The sequence below is a fragment of the Amia ocellicauda genome, chromosome 16 (assembly GCF_036373705.1).
Source record: "Amia ocellicauda isolate fAmiCal2 chromosome 16, fAmiCal2.hap1, whole genome shotgun sequence".
Classification (NCBI taxonomy): Eukaryota; Metazoa; Chordata; class Actinopteri; order Amiiformes; family Amiidae; genus Amia; species Amia ocellicauda.
In genome coordinates, this window is record NC_089865.1 from 675,554 (window position 1) to 697,332 (window position 21,779).

Genomic DNA, 21,779 nt, shown 5'->3' on the forward strand with positions numbered 1-21,779 from the left:
CAGTTTGTGAGGGGTTATCCTCGAACTGACAAAAAAGCCAGGTATCCTTGTCAGCAGGACAACAGGGATACAATAAGACCCCTGCTCATACAGACGATATGGGGTCGTGAGATCCGGGGTCTCATAGAAAACTGCACTGAGGAAGCACGGGAGCAAACCTGTGACCTTAGGAACCCAGCGTGACACATACATGGATGATATACTGCGTCAAGACAGTGAAAAGATTACAAATTGGGAACATTCAAAAACAGACTGGATAGGATCCTTGATCACTTAGTTATTACTGGACACCTCCTCTCCATTGGACACTTTCTCATGTTCTAAAAGTGTTTGACTCGCCCGAGAGCTCGCCGCTAAACCTTGAAACGGGTCACACTGCAAACCCACCGCATATTTTTCCGCGATTTGAATTTGTTTAATTGGAATAAGAGCATATAACACTTCTATACAAAGGTTATAAGAGCACGTTTGAGACTAACACACTGTACTGCGTCAGAGCAAGGCTGGCTCGGTGAATCGCTGTGTCACACCTGCCCGCCTGCGCAGAGAGAGAGTTTTAAATCATGAAGCGCCGCGCACACCTCCAGTGTCTCGGCATCTAAACCTGCAGCTCTTGTCCCCTTCGGCTCGAACTCACAATAACAATACTGTGCACCACCCATGCAGTGAGGAATTCCTGTTTTGTGTGTGTGTGTGTGTGTGTGTGTGTGTGTGTGTGTGTGGCCTTTTCCAGTTGTCATAACACCTTGTGGAATGCGTGTGACAACAACCAATTAATGAAATGGAGGAGAAAGAGAGCACACAATACGGGGGGTGAAGCTGTGGCGAGTTGACATGAATGGACGATTCCACCCCTCGGCGCGACCTGCAGACCTCTGAGCAGATTAACCGCTGGGTCTCTGACAGTGTGGGAGAGTTCGAGTGACCGGAACAAAAACTCGGACAACAGTCCCCCGCTTTTCCCAGACACTGAACTTATATCCCCGACAGATCCTTATAAATAAAATCAAACTAAATTAAATCTGCATTAACATTCTACCAAGGTGAGAGCCCAAGATCTCACGAATGAAAAGAGACAAATGGGTGTTGACCTTCATACATCAGGCAACGGGTACGAACAAATTGCTAAAAACCTAAATACAGTATACCACGTACCACTGTTAGGGCATTAATTAAGGAGTTCACAACCAGTGGAACGGTGGTAGCAAGTGCCCCACCCACACAGCAAGGCCACAGCTGGAGAAAGAGCCCATGTGTTCTCCAAATCTCAAAAGTCTCAAACAGGGGTGTCAATAATTGTGACACAACAACAACACTTATACAACAAACCAAAATATTTCAGATGTTTCTTGTTTGTTTGTTTTTCTACTTGGAAGTTTGAAAGCATTGTAATTCCATTCTATAAGGCAACTAAAGGTGAAAAAATGTGAAATGGGGTGTAGACTTCTATAGGCATTATAATATACACTCACCTAAAGGATTATTAGGAACACCATACTAATACTGTGTTTGACCCCCTTTCGCCTTCAGAACTGCCTTAATTCTACGTGGCATTGAGTCAACAAGGTGCTGAAAGCATTCTTTAGAAATGTTGGCCCATATTGATAGGATAGCATCTTGCAGTTGATGGAGATTTGTGGGATGCACATCCAAGGCACGAAGCTCCCGTTCCACCACATCCCAAAGATGCTCTATTGGGTTGAGATCTGGTGACTGTGGGGGCCAGTTTAGTACAGTGAACTCATTGTCATGTTCAAGAAACCAATTTGAAATGATTCGACCTTTGTGACATGGTGCATTATCCTGCTGGAAGTAGCCATCAGAGGATGGGTACATGGTGGTCATAAAGGGATGGACATGGTCAGAAACAATGCTCAGGTAGGCCGTGGCATTTAAACGATGCCCAATTGGCACTAAGGGGCCTAAAGTGTGCTAAGAAAACATCCCCCACACCATTACACCACCACCACCAGCCTGCACAGTGGTAACAAGGCATGATGGATCCATGTTCTCATTCTGTTTACGCCAAATTCTGACTCTACCATCTGAATGTCTCATCAGAAATCGAGACTCATCAGACCAGGCAACATTTTTCCAGTCTTCAACTGTCCAATTTTGGTGAGCTTGTGCAAATTGTAGCCTCTTTTTCCTATTTGTAGTGGAGATGAGTGGTACCCGGTGGGGTCTTCTGCTGTTGTAGCCCATCCGCCTCAAGGTTGTACGTGTTGTGGCTTCACAAATGCTTTGCTGCATACCTCGGTTGTAACGAGTGGTTATTTCAGTCAAAGTTGCTCTTCTATCAGCTTGAATCAGTCGGCCCATTCTCCTCTGACCTCTAGCATCAACAAGGCATTTTCGCCCACAGGACTGCCGCATACTGGATGTTTTTCCCTTTTCACACCATTCTTTGTAAACCCTAGAAATGGTTGTGCGTGAAAATCCCAGTAACTGAGCAGATTGTGAAATACTCAGACCGGCCCGTCTGGCACCAACAACCATGCCACGCTCAAAATTGCTTAAATCACCTTTCTTTCCCATTCAGACATTCAGTTTGGAGTTCAGGAGATTGTCTTGACCAGGACCACACCCCTAAATGCATTGAAGCAACTGCCATGTGATTGGTTGGTTAGATAATTGCATTAATGAGAAATTGAACAGGTGTTCCTAATAATCCTTTAGGTGAGTGTATATACATACACACACACACACACACACACAACACAGTCAGGCCCATAAATATTTGGGCAGACAAAATTGTCATCATTTTGTCTCTGTACGCCACCACAATGGATTTGAAAGGAAACAATCAAGATGTGCTTTCAGTGGAGACTTTCATCTTTAATTTGAGGGTAGTTACATCCAAATTGGGTGAATGGTGGAGGAATTACACCCATTTTTATATGTGATCCCCCCAATTTTAGGGGCTTAAAAGTATTTGGACAAAGTAACATAATCATTAATTAAATTGTGAGTTTCAATACTTGCAAATCCTTGAAGTCTGAACCCATAAACATCACCAGATGCTGGGTTTCTTCCCTGGTGCTGCTCTGCCAGGCCTGCACTGCAGTGTCTTTAGTTCCTGCTTGTTCTTGGGTGTTTTGCCTTCAGTTTTGTCTTCACCAAGTGAAATGCTGCTCAATTGGATTCAGGTCAGGTGATTGACTTGGCCATTGCAGAACATTGCACTTCTTCACCTTAAAAAAGTATTTCGCAGTGTGCTTCGGGTCATTGTCCATCTGCACTGTGAAGCGCTGTCCAGTGAGTTTTGAAGCATTTGGCTGAATCTGAGCAGATGATATAGCCCTGAACACTTCAGAATTCATCCTGCTGCTTTTGTCAGCAGTCACATCATCAGTGAATACAAGGGAACCAGTTCACTGGGCAGCCATACATGCCCATGCCATAACATGCTCCACAGATGAGCTGGTCTGCTTCAGATCATGAGCAGTTCCTTCCTTCTCCATACTCTTCTCTTCCCATCATTCTGGTACAAGTTGATCTTTGTCTCATCTGTCCATAGGATGTTGTTACAGAACTGTACAGGGGTCTTTAAATGTTTTTTTGGCAAACTCTAATCTGGTCTTCCTGTTTCCTGTTGTGGTAAACAGTATTGACTCTGTATTTACTCTGGTGAAGTCTTCTCTTAATTGTCTGGCCAACTGTTGTGAAGGGGTTTTTCTTCACCAGGGAAAGAATTCTTCTGTCATCCACCACAGTTGTTGTCCGTGGTCTCCCGGGGCTTTTGGTGTTCCTGAGCTCACCAGTGCGTTCTTTCTTTTTAAGAATGTACCAGATAGTTGATTTGGCCACACCTAATGTTTTTGCTCTCTATCTGATTAGTTTGTTTTGATTGCTAAGGCAAAACTGAAGGCAAGACGCCCGAAGAACAAGCAGGAACTAAAGACACTGCAGTGCAGGCCTGGCAGAGCATCACCAGGGATGAAACCCAGCATCTGCTGATGTCTATGGGTTCAGACTTCAGGCAGTCATTGACTGCAAAGGATTTGCCACCAAGTATTGAAACGCACAATTTCATTCATGATTATGTTAGTTTGTCCAAATACCCTTGAGTCCCTAAAATTGGGGGACCACATATAAAAATGGGTGTAATTCCTCCACTGTTCACCCAATTTGGATGTAACTACCCTCAAATTAAAGATGAAAGTCTACACTTAAACATTTTGATTGTTTCCTTTCAAATCCATTGTGGCGGCGTACAGAGCCAAAATGATGACAATTGTGTCTCTGTCCAAATATTAATGGGCCTAACTGTATATACACACATAACTAAATATATCCATATATTCTTTTGAAATGCTGTCTGTCAGGCCGACTGTCACTGAGGAAAGGCGAGCGTTCAGATACGATTTATACCGATCCCTTCATCCTCGTTCTCTATCTCTGCTGCTTCACCCGCTGCTTTCACCGTGTCAGTATTAACAACCTTTCACCCGCGCTCTCTATTTCACTCTCTCCCACCCATTCTTTTACGTGTCTTATCTGCAGCCTGCAGTCACCGGGGGCTGTCAGCGCCGGCAGTGGGGCCTCTCTCGCCGTCATTACCTGGCAAATCCATGGCAGCCACGGGGGGCCGGCTGGGCCAGATAGCTCACCTCTACTGAGGATAGCTTGGTATCTTCACGAGGAGGAGGAGTGATAACCGGGATCTGTGTACGTATGCCGTGCGTTCTGTACCCGCGCTGTATCTCTGGCACACAGCCGCCGCGGTGCGTTCAGCCTGGCCTCGCAATCGCTCTACACACTGAACACAAATAGCTCTGTTTTTAAATTGTATTTATATTTTACTAACAGATAGAGCTAATATTTTTCTGTGAATGATACATATTCAACGCTTACAAATATGTATTCTGTCCTCGCTCCTCTGTTCTGTCTCCTGGGACAGTTTCTGCCAGAAGACAGGGACTCGCACCTGCTTCTCAGAGTCGCTCCTTCATTAGCACAATTAGCCTTGACTACAATTAATCGGCACTAGCTGTCAGAGATCACTTGACAATTGCACAGTCGACGTGCCGAGGACAGGAGCGGCTCGTCAGCAGCGTACCTCCCTAATTGCACATAATAGCTTCCCCAAGACTCTGACCTGAGAGAGGGACCAGTTCTCTGGATGTACAAGGCGTCCACAGCAGGGCTGGAGAGGACGGCATCCCCGAGTCCACCCACAGAAAAGTGTGACCAAGGTTTTCAATCTAAGGGTGGATTTTGATCCCCAATACCAATACGTATCCAACACCGAGGTGCGTTATGTACAGGATGGGGATTCAGAATGTCAGAAAGCAGGTCTTAATGTATCCGGTCTGGAGGACACATCCCAGCTTTGACGTTTGTAAAGGCGCAGACAGAAACGCCCGTCTCTGAGCCGCGGAGGACCGAGAGGTCGGCGCAGCAGTGTGAGTGTCTGTAATGACATTATCACTCGGCAGGAGAACACGATCTATCTCTCACCCGCACAGTGAACACGACAACACAACAACTGAGTTAAACAGCCATCGAGCAGCTGTGAACAGCGGCAACGAGCCCCAGAGACAGGGGGCCAAGGACGCTGAAGCCCCCTCGCCCTGCCCTGACCCCCCAGTCAGCAGGTCTCGGCACATCGCCGCGGCACAGAGCGCCGGACCTACCCGCAGGAAGGACAGGTCCCGGTTTCGGTCGATGCTGGTGATCTCCAGGTTGCCCATCACCACCTCACAGTTCTCGTAGTACTTGCGCAGTGTCCGGTACTGTTGCTCCAGGTCTGACAGGGTGCTCAGCTTGTTCTCTGTCCCCGCGCACACTGCAACAACAGGGAGAGGGGGTTTAGGACACACACACATCCTGTCCACACACCTGCAAGCACACAACTGACAAGCCTCTTGTGGCAAGTTTTTGAAGCACAACGCTACAACACAACCCCTCCGCCGACCTCTCTGACCCGGCACAGATACAGCAAGATTGCAAGGACAGCCAGGGGAAGGCTTTTCTGTCCAGCTCCCCTTGTTGGGTCCATCAGGCTAATTGTGTTTGAAGGGAATGTCCTACTGAGAGACTGAGGAACTGAACCTTTTACCCTGGAACAGAGGAGACTACGTGGGGACTTGATCCAAGTCTTGAAAATCATGAAAGGCATCAACCACATCAAACCAGAGGAGCTTTTCCAGATCAGCAGGGACACACGCACCCGGGACACAAATGGAAATTGGGCTTCAAGGCATTCGAGACAGAAAACAGGAGACACTTCTTCACACAGAGAGGCGTCACAATCTGAACAAACTCCCCAGCGATGTGGCTGAAGAGACAATTTGGGAACATTCAAAAACAGACTGGATAGGATCCTTGATCACTTAGTTATTAATGGACACCAAACGAGCACGATGGGGCGAATGGCCTCCTCTCAATTGGATACGTTCTTATGTTATTTTTTTGGATACGATAAAGATAAAAGTGTAAAAAACAAACACAAAAATAATATATTAGTGCCAGGACAACTGCTACCCACAATTAGCATCCCTTCCTGCCCCACCAGCCCCTCTTCGGGGCATCACAGCCCATCTCAGTGTGTTGGCTGTTGCTCGAGCACCAAAGAGGATAAACAGAGCGGACGACTGTCCAGAAGTTGCTTCTCACACAAACAAATGCACAGCAATTAGCCGAGAGCCCATCAGGCCGAGTGCCTCTCATGGATGCCGCTCAGTCAGAAGTGCTGCACTGTGATATGCAGATCTGCCCATCTTGCCCGCCTGTCCTCTGTATCTGCCGCTCCGGGACGCCGGGCCTGGCTGTGCCCAGGGCGCATGAACAGACAAGCCCCTTAGCTCTGGCTCCGGCACCAGACTTGACAAGTAATTAAAACAAACCACTTCCACTCATCAAACACCTCCCCAGCCCAGTCGCTCACCATCTGCTCCATCAGCTGGCACCGCCTGCCCGGGCATCTCGGATCGGCCGCCAGCGCGTCGGGTCTGATCGGCACAGCGCTGTCGCCGTGTGAACAAACACCGGTCCGGGCAGTGCCAGCTCCTAGCGCCGACCGAGCGGCCATTAGGGAGAGCAGAGCTGCAGGCAGAGGGAGCTGCTGCTGTCTGTCCATGCACCGCACACAACACAGTCACGCACACACTCTCTGTCTCTCTCCCACAAACACATACACACACACACACACACACACACACACGCACGGACACTCTCTCTCTCCCACAAACACACACACACACACAGAAGTTATAAATAGCTCTCATGTGTCTTCATCGTGCCAGTGCTGCTGCCACACTATGTTACCTTTTCCAGTTTCATGAAAAATTACCATAAAAGTCAAATTAATGGATTTCCACTCATCGATGGGCCTGACGAGCGAGAGACAGAGTGAACACGTCAGCACACGCGTGTCCCGTGTCCATGTTACAATACATACACACACAACATACAGGCAGTCACAGACTTTAACACTCCTGTACATAATTCAATAACACCGGTGGTCCTGGACAGTCACACTGTCTTCATTTCTTTCTGTTTGTTTAACTCAATTGATCTAATCACTGGCACCGATTATTCAAAATGAGCTCGTGTTTGAGGTGTTCGATTGATTGGTTATTTAGAGGCCTGTAAAACCTGCAGGGTTGTAGACACGGTGCCCAAACCCAGTCTGAACTAGAAGCCGTGTGGTGTTAGATACATGTGTGTGTGAGAGTTGTGTTGCAATTTAGGGCGAGCAATGTCTTCTTAATATGTGAGCCGGGCTAAACCTCCCCTGTGGTCTCCAGTAACGGCACTAAAACTCACAAAATCATTATTATTATTATGAGCAACGTGAGCCAAAGTTGCTTTCTATTTTACCAATGTCTTCATAACTTTTTATTTATTTCATTCCGCGTATTTATTTCCTCTCCCCTCTCTGCCCCGGCGCGGAAAAACCTGAAAGGCGACAGCGACTATAAAGACAAATGAGACCTTGTTCAAACAATTCCTCTAATCCATGATTAAATTACACCAAGCAGGGAGCATGCATACAAATCCGGAAAGTGCCGGCTGTAATCAATGATAGATCTGTGTGTTCTCAATAACCGTTTGCAGGCTTTAGGACTTCTGGGTTTTATAAAGTGAAGCGCGCAGTAATAAGCATTTATTAGTCCCCCGGGGGGCTGCGAGCCGAGATTATGGAGGAGTTGTGGTGAAAGCGGCCCTTGTGCGGCGGCCGCTTTGTATCGCCACCTCTGACAGGTCTGACAGCGCGGTAACGTGGCGCCGGGCTCTGGGAGTCACATCCTCTCCGAAAGACCATTTAGAACAGCACCAACCGGGGAGGGAGAGACGAAACATAATAACACACACACACACACACACATATATACATCCCACGCTGGCCTCCTCTGTACGCGGTACATTTCAAATTAAAGCATTCATCAGCGTTAGCAGGGGTAAAGTTGGGAGATAGTGGCTAATGCGCTATGAATCACAGCCGGTGATAGCAGAACGGCGCGGCACGGGAAATACAGATGAGCCAGTTGCCACAGCGAGAGGCCATTTTTAAAGGCAGCCTGCTCGATAACAATGGCACAGGTGTAAATATGTATTTGAGTCTCACCCCCCATGTGTCAGGGCTCTCTGTCCATCCCCCGCGCTCGTGATAAGCATCATGGCATGCGGATCGGTGTTAAGGCACTATATTGTAAGGACACGTCTATTTACTCCAGGGGAAGCGATGCTCAGAAACGGCCCCTGCCAAGACGCACAATAGGAAGACTATCTACACTAGTGTCATATATAAATCGAAGCCCCATTCTTGGCAGAACTCATTTATTTCAGAGGGAACAGAACTGGCGTGCTCATACAATGGCATTTTCTTCCCCCTATTTATTCTGGTCACAGGGATGATATTCAGCGGCAATTTATTCCCCTGCCTTCCTCCCCACACGATCATTTCGCCCGATGAGGTTTGAGTGAAACAGTCCCATTCGTTTTATAAATAGTGGTGCCGCCGAGACGGGTGACGGGCAAAACGCACAATGAATCATGATTTGTTAATTAATAATTTGCTTAATCAATTAGAGGCTTAATTGACTAGGGTGGCTTGCTGTTTGGTCAGGGAATTGACGGATCAATTAGGCAATGATTGATAAGCGATCGGGAGACATGTCTGCAATGCTAAATAAATAAATATACTTTTCTTAAAACACAGACGTGTGGACATGTTGATTTGTGTGCACTACGCACTGCCAGGGTGTCACGTGTGTGTTGTGTGTCTGACGGTGATCTGCGGGTATCTAGAGTGAATTTAGCATCACTCCAGTTTAATGACCGCCATGGAAAGTGGGAAAACCGCGCTGCACTTTGGATTTCAGTCCTGCTCCGTTTCATTTTCCCTCCTGAAGGAAGCAGCTCCTCATAATCCCAGCATCGGTGTGTTTTCTCGCATTCATCACGGGGATGTAAATATTTACTGCGGAAGCGAACTTAAACTATTTCATTATTGGAGAGACAGTGACAGATGCGTGCGGAGGGCGGCGGCAGACAGTGCTGTTTAATGCATCGCGCTCTTCCCTGGTTTTGTAAAACCTATTTCACTAGGATATAGCCTAATCTGTTTCCCAGCAGATGTCCCAGATAGAGTGCAGAGGAATTATTTACTGTGACACCGGTCGGGGTTTGCAGCGCGGCGCCTCTTCCAGCCGGAGATAATAGCAGCGCCGTAAAGTATGGGCCGGCACTTTTTTGTAATTTCAGAGTTTTCTTTCTCCTCTCTCCCGCCGCACTTTATTATTGTGCCACCCACGTCACACTGGGAATAGGATTTCTGGCGTTTGTTGTATTGTATTTGTGTGTGCGTGAGACAACTTCACGTCCGCTAGGTGCTGTTTAGACCTGCTTTAAGACTAAACTCACAGATTAATGTGTCAGGAGGGTCGCACGTTCAATCTGAGGAGTTTTTAATCCACAGTTTAGACGCTTAATCATCAGTACATTTGCCCTATTCCAGCAGTTTCCGCAATAGGAATAGAAAAAAAACAATTGCACTGCAGAAATTTCAAAGCTGCACTGGGAAAAATATAAAAGCGAACAGGAAGGCTTGTGAGGGTGATAAACTACTAAAGCTCTGTAATTGACCCCTGCATTGTCAGTAGAGGCAATGGAAGAGGGTGCAGCTCCTTCATTATAGACCAAGAATGTCCCGAATCCTCCATATTCACATGGCATCGCTGCTTATCCGCCGCAGACTCGTGCCCAGCCAGGCGCTCGGTCCTCCCCTCGGCGCCCCCTTCCTGCCTGCTCCTCCGTGCCGCGCCGTGCACCCCCCCACCCCGCTCTCCATATGGCCCCCCGTTACACCCGGCTGGCCACTCTCGTTAATATTCATTTCCCGCGCGCCTCCCTCTGCTCCTGTGACCCCTCGGCCATGTGCCGACTGTGAGGAGCAGAGCGAGCCCGTCCTGGCCGGATGGCGAGCATCTTGCTCCCTAACGAACTGCGGATTCAATTAACTCCACGGAGGAGTCTGGCTCCGGGCGTCCGTCAGCCCCTCGCCCAGACGCGCCTGACCCACGCCATCGACAGGCCTGTGGGAAGAGTATCACCGCAGTGCCCAAGACAGAAGCTCTCAGTGCCACCCGATCAGCTGCTTCTTCACAGTGGACATTACAGCAGGGCCTATTCAAATTTAATTTCAAATAATTTTTGCTGATTAGAAGCTGATATATTCCTGTGCATACTGGTATGGTATGATATCATGTAAAACACAGGGAATAACAGAAAACAACACAATATACAACGAGTAAAACAATGTATGTAAAAAAAATAAGTAAAACATGAAATTTGAATCCACAAAACACTGACAGCCCTGTGCTCCAGCACTTCTATTGCCAGCAAGTCTTGCTTCCACAGAAACGTAATGCTTCTACAGGATGACACACTGCAATGCCTACGAGTGACTCCCGTCTGAGCCGCGCAGGTCAATGGCTCTGGGAAGCTGCTCTTAAAAGACACACTGTCCACAGAGAGGCGCCTCCGCCTTCTCCCGGATTAACGGCCGCGTATCTTCAGAGGCCGTTAAAAACACACCGCGGAGTTCACAGGCTGACAGGCTGCGGTGTAACCAAGATTATTTAAGATCTCAGACGGGGAAGTGACACCGAGTTATCTGACCCTGCGGGGACAAGAGCCTTAAACAAATAAATCCGCCGCAGATAAGAGTCGGTACAGAGTGCGGCTTATTGTGGAGTCTGCGGCGCCGAGGGAGGGCTGTATCAGGGTGCCGCGGCGGACTCTCTTGTGAGATAAAAAATACATTTAAAAACAGGTGCTTATTCGCGGGTAAAGAGAGCATCCTTTAAGTGGCCCACTTAACATCAGTGTCTGTCTGGCTTTATAAGAGGGCAGGTCACACACCGGCTATCGGTGCGGTGGTCAAACGTGTTTTAATTTCTTAAGAACTGTCACTAGGCACGCTTCTGGCCTAACCTAGACACATACAGTACAAAGAAACGTCAACCAAGCCTTCAGCCCTGACAAAGATGGCTTTTATGCACAATTTTTTTTTTATATATATATGTTTTAAAACATAATAAAATTGAACATAAAAATAAGCAGCATATTTAACAGAACCAGACGCTGGTCTGACCTTTCGGTCATACAGTTAATCTAGACAGAGAGGACCCCTGCTATAGGACCGCTGCTGCTCCGGCGCGGGAGGAGATTCACGCCCAACGATCGGTTGAGATTCGCGATAGAAAACTGCTCATAAAAAGCAGGCGCTTCTCATACATTTATGCTCATAAATTAAAAATCTAGGTGAGTACCAAAAGCCTGGGTCTGTACCCTATCAAACCATCCCATCACTAGAGGTCAGGGGTCAACTCCCGACCAGGCTTGGGCCCTTTTACGGAGAAAGGTGCCAAAAACCACGTCAGTTCTCCGGTTCAGGCCCGGGACGAGGTGATCAATGGACACCTGCCGGCTGTGTGCAGAAACACGCTTCACTAAAATAACGTCACTCAGCTGTCCAATAATGCCTCTGGATGATCACTATTGTACTCAGTGCAGGAGGGAAGAAAAGAAAGAATACAAAGAAAAGGAAAGAAACAGAATGTACATCTTATTTTACTTTGTCCAAGAAGTTGTCGTTATATCTTTGAGATCTGTGACCTGGAGGGGGTCAGAGGTAAAATGCATATTCTCAAACTTGCCGGTTTTTATCCATTTTTAAAAGAAAGTTTATTGTAATGAATGGGTTCACATGCGTTTAAACAGCACTGTCCTGGGTCTGTCCTGGGGATCTTAGTCCTGGACGTGCTGTGCAATGAAGAGATTCACACAAACCCGCCGGTCTTGTACTAAACCTGGGGGGGCGGATTATATGCCAGTGGTTCCCAACCCCGGAGGACTGCCTACCCTGGGGCTCTCAATTACTTAATTGAACACTTCACTGAGCTAACGATGTCCTAATCAGAGCCTTTTACTTGTTTCAAACAGTGGGGGTTTTAGTATAACACTGTAGAAGGAACTTATTATGTTAATGAGGAACCAAGATTGTATCAGTGGCACAATTTAAAAAGTCAAAAGTCAGCTAATTATTACTTCAATTAAGGGCTCAATTAAGTAACTGGGAGGCTGCTGAGGGTTGGGCACCCATAAGCAGTCTATTACGGTGATACATCTATAATGTATGTATAAAATAGGATCACCTGTCGGTTTTGACAGAAGTACATGTTTTTTATAAGACATTTTAGATAAATGCCTGTAAACGGTGCCTTTAGCAGCCATACCTGCGATATTAATGAGGAAAAGGGTTTTTAAAGACCACGTCATCACAGCTCCTCATTTGCATAATGTAGAGATGACGCCACTGCTGTACAGATTTGATTAAAACACGTATTTTTTATTCATGTTTTAATGTATGTTTAAAAGCACGCGGTTTATTTACAACTGGTTTTACTTGCGTGACGCGGGTTAACCTCCCAGTAAAAGCGCCTTCGTCATACACCACCACCACCATCATCATCATCATCATCATCAGACTAGTAAATAACGCGCCATCGTTAGACTCACGCTGCTCAAATGGTGCCGCTTGCTGCTGTAAACCCATCTCTCCTGCCCAGCCGACAGTCGGGGTTTCAATGGGCCTCCATTGCGCGGCGCTTCCCGCCTCCATTGCGCGGCGCTGTGAAGAGCTAAGATGGCGGACACAGAAGCGGCATAACGGACTGATCCACCTGCATGCTGGCGGGGGGAGCGCTCTTTTTCAGAAGATACATTACATTAATTAAATGATCGGTGTCGGTGTATATTTTGTGTTTCATACGTATCATCCCGCAGCACGTTTCTTACGACATCTTGCACACTTCTACAGTGAGCATTTACTGCATGGTTTCAATATACCCCTATGGTTTAACGCAATGGTCTGGTCCAATGCCTTAGTTTTAATGTTATTTTTATTATAGCGGTTTTGAACTTTGTTATATCCAGCAGTTTTCATTTAAGTCATGGGCAATCAAGTGCTTTAATTGAGATGCTCTGTGAGGGGCATCTGAAGTGTGGTTCAGTATTGACACATGGTCAGTTTCTGTTAAAAAGAGAAAGAAAATCGATCACGTGAGGAACCGTCGAACGTTCTAGAACGGCCCTAATTATGCAGATTATGCTAATTGCGCTGGTCAGTATTCTGAATAATCTGAACTAATCTATATTTAGGAATAGTTGTTTGATTAGGCATTTTTTACCAAAATACCAACTGCGGAGTATATATCCATTTTATTATCCATACGACGGAATGGAATGTATAATATTGCACAGAGAATTGTACAGAGTGCCTGTAACTGATATTTATTTATTTATTTAAAGCGGATGTGAATAAACACTGAATGGTGTTAATAATGCCTGAGAGGGGCTCTACCTGGAGCTGTGGAAGGATGCAGTGAAAGAAAACCTATACATATCATATGTATAGACTTGATTGGATTTTTATTCCAGTGTAGAAAGTGACATCTACGTAAAAGCAGGTCATGGTCCGGATTGTGTTCATTACAGCCCGGTCCCAGACTGCGCCGCGTCTCACGCAGGATGGTCTGGTGTGGAGGGGACTCCTGGGGAGACTTCATCGACAGCCAGGGTGTGAGCGGACTCGCGGTCCACGTCCACCTGCAGATACGTGGGCCGCTCCGGTCTGGCCACATGTTTATACAACACGCCACCTCTCGACCCCTGCGTTGTTTGTGTAGCTGCGCTGGGAGAGTGAATTTGCACAGAGATGATTGAACACAGGAGCACACAGGCGCGGGGGCCCCGTGTGCGACTGCAAAGGTCAGGAGGAAAATGAAAATCGATGGCAGGCATTTAGAGTTGAGTATTGGAGTTTAAAGGCAGACTTCTCCCAAACATCGGGGAGGGAGGAGAGCTGACCGGCAAAGCATGACACGTGGACCAGTAGGGATGAGATCTCTAGACCAGAGAGATACTTGCCATCAGAGCACCTCGCTGAGAGCCATGTGAACTTCCAGGCTTTAAAATAAAAAAATACATACAATAGAAATTAGAAAATCATTCCTAAGCATTTAACACATATTGTTCTGACTCCTGGTTCTTCAGAAATCAATCGACTGAATGGCAGGCAGGGGTTTGAGCACGGTCCTAAAGTCCAGTCAGCAGTTTCCTCTCTGGGCTCAATCGGTGTTCAACAATTAATACATAGAGTTTAACAAGCAATATTCCTCAACCGAAATGAATCAGCAAACAGTATTGTTTCAAATAAAGGGAGTGAAGATTTCTGATGAAACGATATTTCTATATAAACAAATGTGCACCACAGAGATTGCGCTGCTTCGTGGCTATTGAGTGGAGCTGTTGTTCAGATAAGGGAGAGTGATGATTGTGACAAATGTACATGTTTACTTCAAAAACACAACCTTTCTCCTGACCTGGCATGCATGTTCGTTAAGCAAACTGCCACGTTTGATTTGATGAAGTGCCATTACCGTGCCATAACCGCGCTCAGTTCACGTCCTTGACCGGCGCGACTTTATCTCGACACGGAGACCCTGCCATCGCCAACGCCACCGGCAGAGGCGTACATGCAGCACAGCACGACTGGAGGATTGGCAAAGGAAGAAGCAGCGCATTTCCAAACCTCTTGGGTTTTCAATAAACACACTTGTTGAGTCACGGCTCACGTACAACACTTGGCTTTGACACCTTCAGAGGATCACAGCTCTGTTTGGCTGGTTGAGATGACGTCCAGTGGCAACTGCTGGGAAATTCTCATCTTCTGAAGATTCGCGTTTGTTTTTCCCTCAAACACGTACGCAGCAGATCAACAGCTTCGCTTTTCCACAGAGAAAGCTTGCCTCCCAGAACCGGTTTCAGAGAGGCTAGACGCCAGTTCCTGAATGTGTTTTACATGCAGAACACATTCCCTATTTGCGGCAGCTGGGAAGGGGTTAACGGCTCCCTGGTTAATATGTAGCTTTATTAGCATTCTGCAATTAATATGCTCTGCTGGTAATGCTCAACTTCCCCCTGACTGACTGGAGTGCAGCGCAGAACGAGCTCAGAGCCGGTAGAGCGGTCAGGGCAGGGAGTAGGCGCAGGGGTGGCGGGGCGGCCTTGTCGGGTCCAGTTCGACGCACAATGAGGCTGCGGTCTGTCAGCCTGGGGCGTGTGCGGAGGGCAGCTCGCGGAGGCGCCGGGGGAATGTGCAGCTAAACCGATTAATTAGTCATGAAAGCAGTCGATAAGCGCTCACGCTAACACAGCGAGAGCCGGTTTGTGTTATTTATTTATTTATTTGTGTGTGTATTAATAATCTGCGAGCATCCACCCCGGCAAGACACTCCCGAATCTCCACTCGGAAGCCGAAGGACACGGGGGTGCGGCCCAGCGCGGGGATGCCTGGCCAGGCGTCGGCGGAGGGGAGAGTTCCCGGGGTTTAGGAAGTGAGACGGCATATCCGTTCATTGTGAATCTGTCTGAGGTCTGAGAACCTGAACACACTCTTACACACACACACACCTCCAGATCCGAGCAGCTCTTTAAGATAAGAAATGCGGTGCTCAGTGTATTAACCGTGCCTCGGTCAGAGGAGCAGCAGGCCTCGGTTTTAAGGAATACAACTCTGCACAGGGTCCTTCTAATGAGTTCGATATTTCACATTCAGTTATTCTCCTGCTCTTGTCGGAGGAATCAACCCGCGCAGCGCCGCTCCCCGGGGGCCGACTCCAGCGGGAGCGCGAGCCAGGCGTGATTAAAATAATTTTTTATCATTTTTACACTACATTTAAACTGCGGGGACCTGGCGAGGAGCGCCATCAATAACGCCCCACTTGGTCAGAGTGTCACCCGGTATCCTTCATGCTTTAAGCGTGTGCCGTCCCACCTCGTGGCCACACTATGAATCATAATCTCGTATCCAAATATTCGCAATCAATTACGCCATTCACCGGCTGTCCGCTCGCGCCGCGCTCCCATTAAAAGGACATTCTTTTCTTTTTTTCCTCCTTCTCTTAGTTCAGTTGAAACTTTGACTTTGCTCGTTTGCTGAGCAGTTCGGCGTCACCCCCGTCACAGAGAGAGAGGGCACAGTCGCACAAAGACAACACCGACCGCACAGAACAGCCCGTCAATTCTGACTTTTTTATTTCCCTTTCAGGAGACTCAACAGCTGTGCTATTGTGACGGGAGGCCCTGACCCAGGGAACCCCCTACCCTGACCCTATTGCCATTTCTGTCGTGATTCTCCCCTCCTTTTTTTAGCACACACTTAATTTGATGGCACCAACTCTTGAAGGGACCCGGAGCAGCCCTGGCACAACAACACGCCCGCACTGGGACGGTCGGCTCATCTGGACCCCCGTCACACACTCGGATACATTGAGTGTAAACGGCGTCCTCGTTTTATCCATGTTCATCTGTGAGTAAATACAATAAAAGCAGCTCCGCACACTGAGCCGGCGCAGCAGTAGAACTAATCTGGATCGTGATTGAATTAGCTTTCTCCTCTGAGGGGGTCTTCCTGTCACAGCGCGGCCAGAGGGAAAGGGAGTTCATTGTTTAAACCCAGGAGGGATTGGGATCGATCCGGCGCCCCGCTCCCAGTTCCCGGGATGCCCCGCTATTAGCGCCTGCCCTTACATGTAATAGGTCTGTCACTGCAGCCCAATTTAATGAGGACGGATGACCAGGTTGTGTTAGGATGCCGGTCTCTCTATTTGAAGAACAGCAGCAGGAGGGGGTCTGTGAGAGATGAAGCAATGAGAGAGATGGGCCTTCAAACACACAGCTCTGAGGAAGCCTGGCTTTTAAACACCGGCCTTTCCACACGGAGCAGAGCGTGACGTTTCTGCACAGAACCGGACTTCTCTCTCTGTGTCTCTCTCTCTCTCTGTCTGTGTCTCTCTCTTTGTCTCTGTGTGTGTCTCTCTCTCTCTTTCTCTCTCTCTCTCTGTGTCTCTCTCTCTCTCTATCTCTCTCTATATCTCTCTGTTTGTTGGATCTGAATTGATTTTGCGCTCATTACGAATCAGAGCGGACCGCACCGTCGATAGGGGCATTGATTAAAATCCAATAACAAAAAGTGTGCATTCGATCTCATCACTCGCCCAGGGGACTGGACTTCAGCCCAGCACTATTAGAAATGTGGAACAATGACATAATAATAATAATAATAATAATAATAATAATAATAATAATAATAACCTAAATTGGTCATAGTCAGCCTATGTTGACCCTCATTGTTTCAGCTGTCCTCCACCATCTCTCTCTCCCTCTCTCTGTGCCAGGTGCTGGCAGTGCAGTGAGGTGGGTAAGAGGACAGCAGACTCGTTACTGTCCCATCAGACAGGATGACCTTCACTCCTAGGAAGGAGGCTGAAGGACAGGGGCACACACAGAGACACATATACCCCTTCTCTCTCTCTCTCTCTCTCTCTCTCTCTCTCTCTCTCTGGCCGCTACACACGGACACACACATCAACGCAACAGGTCTCCAGCAGAGAACTGACAGCCACATTATGCAGCTGATTGAATACTTCAGCGTCGCTTTTCTTTTCATGCCCGGCCCCTCGCACTGACCACAGATTAATTCCTTCCACCGCTTTGAACCGAATGGCATTAACACATTAAAAGTGCTTTTAAGCGAGAATTAAACACATCGCACACTCTGAACGGGAAGAAACAGGAGTCTAAATGGAGGCCGGGCTGCGTCTCTTGTTTTTATGAGTTCCATATAAAAAATAAAAATAAAAATCAATCTGAAACGCCAAAGCAAGACGGTTTGTGTACACATAAGCATTATTCTTTTTAATTGGCAATTTCAATAGCACACGTCCCCCCATCTGATGTTGATTTCAATCTGCCGTGCTGTTTTGTTCTCTATCGTATTTTGCTCTCAGACACCACAGCCGTCATATTTTCCTGGACTTATGAAATCAATATTCATTTGTTTAAATGCCGAGGAGACAAAGCATGAACGCCGGAGTCTAAAATTAAAAGAATTAAGGAAAACAACACAAAAAAATGCAACTGAAATAATCAAGGACACTGAAAAGGGAATTAAAAGCTCACTGCCGTCTATAGTGCTATTTGTTGTGTGATCTTGAAGCCTACCCACACCCAGCCGTCGCACTGCCACACAACACGGCGCCCTCCAGAGAGATTATTACTTCTCCATCGAACACGATCTCACAGTAGTGCGGCGCGTCCCTCGTCCATAAGAGTCACAGACTACAGTGGCGTCCGGTCCTGGACTTCTCCCCTTCCACACAAAGCATCCAAAGCGCTTAATCAACACACAAACAACACAAACCCACTCCAGAGAAAATAAAAAATACAGTTACTGCCAGAATTTTGATGTCGGCTCCCGAAAACATCCCGGCGTTTCCTTCGGTCACCGAACGGTCGATCACAGAAGTTCTGATCGCATCTGACACCTCGCACCGATACTTTAAAATGCTCATTTATGTACATATCTGGTTAATAAATAATAATTGCACTACTTATGCTAATTGATGCCAATTCCATAATCATCTCAATCGGCCTATAATCATCTTTTGATCGGTCCATTATGTGACTTAAAAGCTACAAGTACAGTTATGCAAGTGTGCTCCGGTTCCATTACAATCTAGAATGCAATTAAGCAATTTGTGTAATTGAATTGTAGGATTTGGCGGCCATGGGGGACTGTGATCGTGCGTCTGGAGAAAAAGAAGACGACGGAGACGTAGGAGTGAAAGACAGTCTCTCCTGTCGGAAAACGACTGCCCTCATTACGGCGCGGATCATTAGAGAGGCGCGGCGTCTTCCCATTCGCAGGGAGTGGGACTGCGCTCACCCCGGGGGCCCAAAGGTGATTTTATTGTCTGTACCCAGAAGACGGTTTGCAGCCATTAGACCAGATCAGAGCCAACTTTAATTTAATAGCTCCTCCAGGGGATAATGTTTTGTTACTCCAGGCTGAGGATCCTCTAATTGTTTCATCCTGGATAGCTGCTCACTGAATTTTCAAATTGCCGTCGCGGTGAGCGGAGCTAAATTAGGTCGCTGCACCTCAGTGTAAGAGTCTCCTGCAAACTTCAATTAAAGACCACTCTCTTCGCAGGATTAGATGTTTTTTTCTCCCCAGACCCAACGTGACGGCCGTCTCATCTTCCTCTGCAGACGTGTTGCTGCGAGGCCGCTCTCTCCACGACCTTGATCCTCATACCCTCCGTTTTCGCACTCTCTCTCCTTCAAAAGTTTCTACACATCTCTGGCTTTTGTCATTCTCTCAAAGTTGTCACACTAACTTCAATCCACAAACTTCCACAGAAGAAAGACCTTGCTCTGTGCAAACCTCTCCAACGTAGATGTATAAATACTTTAATAACCCCGTATATGAGTCACATCCAGGTGTTTTCAAGGTCTGTTTATAGTCAAGGTATCTATGACTGCAGACCGCCATCCTTGGGTTAAACTACATCAGTGTGTAGTCAGTGCGTACATGGGACACAGCAGTGCGTCTGCAGTGCAGGCGAGGGTGCCCAGCAGACTACACAGCACCGCAGCGAGGAAACAAAACAGGCCGCATCCCCGTGCACACGCGTGAAGGCAGGACCAGCCCGGTGTGGAGAGCGGCGCCGATGCTGAGGCCAGGACAGGCAGGATGACAGCGCAGCGCCGAGCCGCGGGATCTTTAACCGAGTTAAAGACTTTGACCGCGTCCCAGTTTTAGCCCGGCGCTCCTGGCAGGCAACTGTAATCTGTATCAGCCGAGACTCTGGAAATATATGCACGGGGCGCCGCGGAGGTTAAACGCAGACGCGCAGGTCTATTATTTATAGAGACGCACAGCTGGGAAACTTCTACACTACTTCATGTATCAAAGTGGCGCTCCGCTCCACTGCCTTCCTTGAACATTAATCAGAGTGTGGCTACTGTTGCCCGTCCATTAGCGTCGCCCCCCTGGTGCCCTCCTGCACGTCAGACAGTTAGTCAGCTCTTCCCGGCTGCCTCCTCTCCCCCTCCGCTCCCCGAGCTCAGAGGTGCGTTTAGATGTGGACTTCTTGTAAACACGCACTCGACCGAACCTCCCCCCGAGCTCCCGGAGAGTTTCGAGGGCCTGAACTTGCCGTGTTCTTCAGACGCCGTTCTTCGAGGGCCTGAGCGCTTCTGGTTTAGATTATCAGCCGAGCTCTTGATTAGTTATTTGGAGTCATTATTCAATTAAACGAGCTGATTTGCGGTAATGCAGATCGTGATTATAAAAGGAACTAACCAGGATAAGGAGGAAACACATTTGTTTGCCACTCCGTGTTGGTGCAGACTCGGCCCAGTGCAACACAGCCAGCACACACATGGCACACGTAGAAGAAGAACTTAATCCGTAATCGGCTCGATTAGCAGGTCTGTGCAGTCAGTGGTGCGGCTGGGACACTATAGTAGCACCAGCACAACAAACCTTCCTCTCCGCTGGTTTCAGGGTTTGTGCAGAATGTGAAGGTCTTTGAATATCACTGGGTTGTGTGTGTGATGGGGACGGACGGACGGGAGCTTGTAGAAAAGGACATTTAAAAAAGTAAAGTAAAGACTAAAGTAGTGGAGACATTACGGATGTGATGTAATTCCAGTAATCTCATTAAGCCGGCACAGTGACAGAGAACTGTTAAACGGTTATTTGTTCTTCTGGCTTTTGTGTTGATATGGCGGCAGAGAAATGAGAGTCTTGGCTGTTTAATAAAATGTTTGCAAATGTACAATCAATTATGATACAGTAATTATCCTCTGGGCAAAGTTAGGCAATTTTACCCCTCTTGTAATAAGTGGGTGTAAATATTTAGAATAAACCTATGAGTCTATAGAGCAAATACACATAACGAGTTACAAAGATAAAGAAGTTGACAGACATCAAATTTGAAGAGTTGTGCACACACACACACACACACTATAAAATAAATAAATAAATACACAAATAAAAAAGCTTTATATGCTGTAATTGTTATATCCCCTTAGCTCGAGGCAGTTATGTTTCCTGACGGAAAATTATGTGCTAATGAAAAACAAGTCACAATTAATAAAACTCAAAACAATTACCTGTTACATCTGCTTGAGAATTTAATGAAGTACCTGGCAGCGCTGCAGGATGACTGTCTGTGATGTGTGCGGCGAGCGCGGGGCGCGGGGGGGCGGGGGTGCTGATACTGCGTTTCCAATTAGTGGGAGCAGTCAGACGGAGACCTGGGGCCTGGACGGGTCGGAGGGGAGTGGCGACGCACCGCGCTTCACTGGGGAACTGCAGGGGCACCGCGGCACCCTGCACCCCCGTTCCCCGG

At 47.5% G+C, this 21,779-nt stretch overlaps 1 protein-coding gene across 3 annotated transcripts in view; it reads right to left on the reverse strand.

Moving 5' to 3' along the window:
* Positions 1 to 21,779, reverse strand: part of erbb4b (erb-b2 receptor tyrosine kinase 4b) — a 258,461-nt gene that overhangs the window by 144,791 nt on the left and 91,891 nt on the right. The window contains exons 1-2 of one of the 3 annotated variants that reach the window (XM_066687238.1): positions 13,033 to 13,171; positions 5,640 to 5,791 (exon numbers count right to left, since the gene is read on the reverse strand). In XM_066687238.1, coding sequence (XP_066543335.1) covers positions 5,640 to 5,791; positions 13,033 to 13,135 — 255 coding nt within the window. In that variant the 5' untranslated portion in view covers positions 13,136 to 13,171. Of the gene's footprint in view, positions 1 to 5,639; positions 5,792 to 13,032; positions 13,172 to 21,779 lie in introns of those variants that run through there. The other 2 variants (XM_066687237.1, XM_066687236.1) reach the window with 2 other exon arrangements.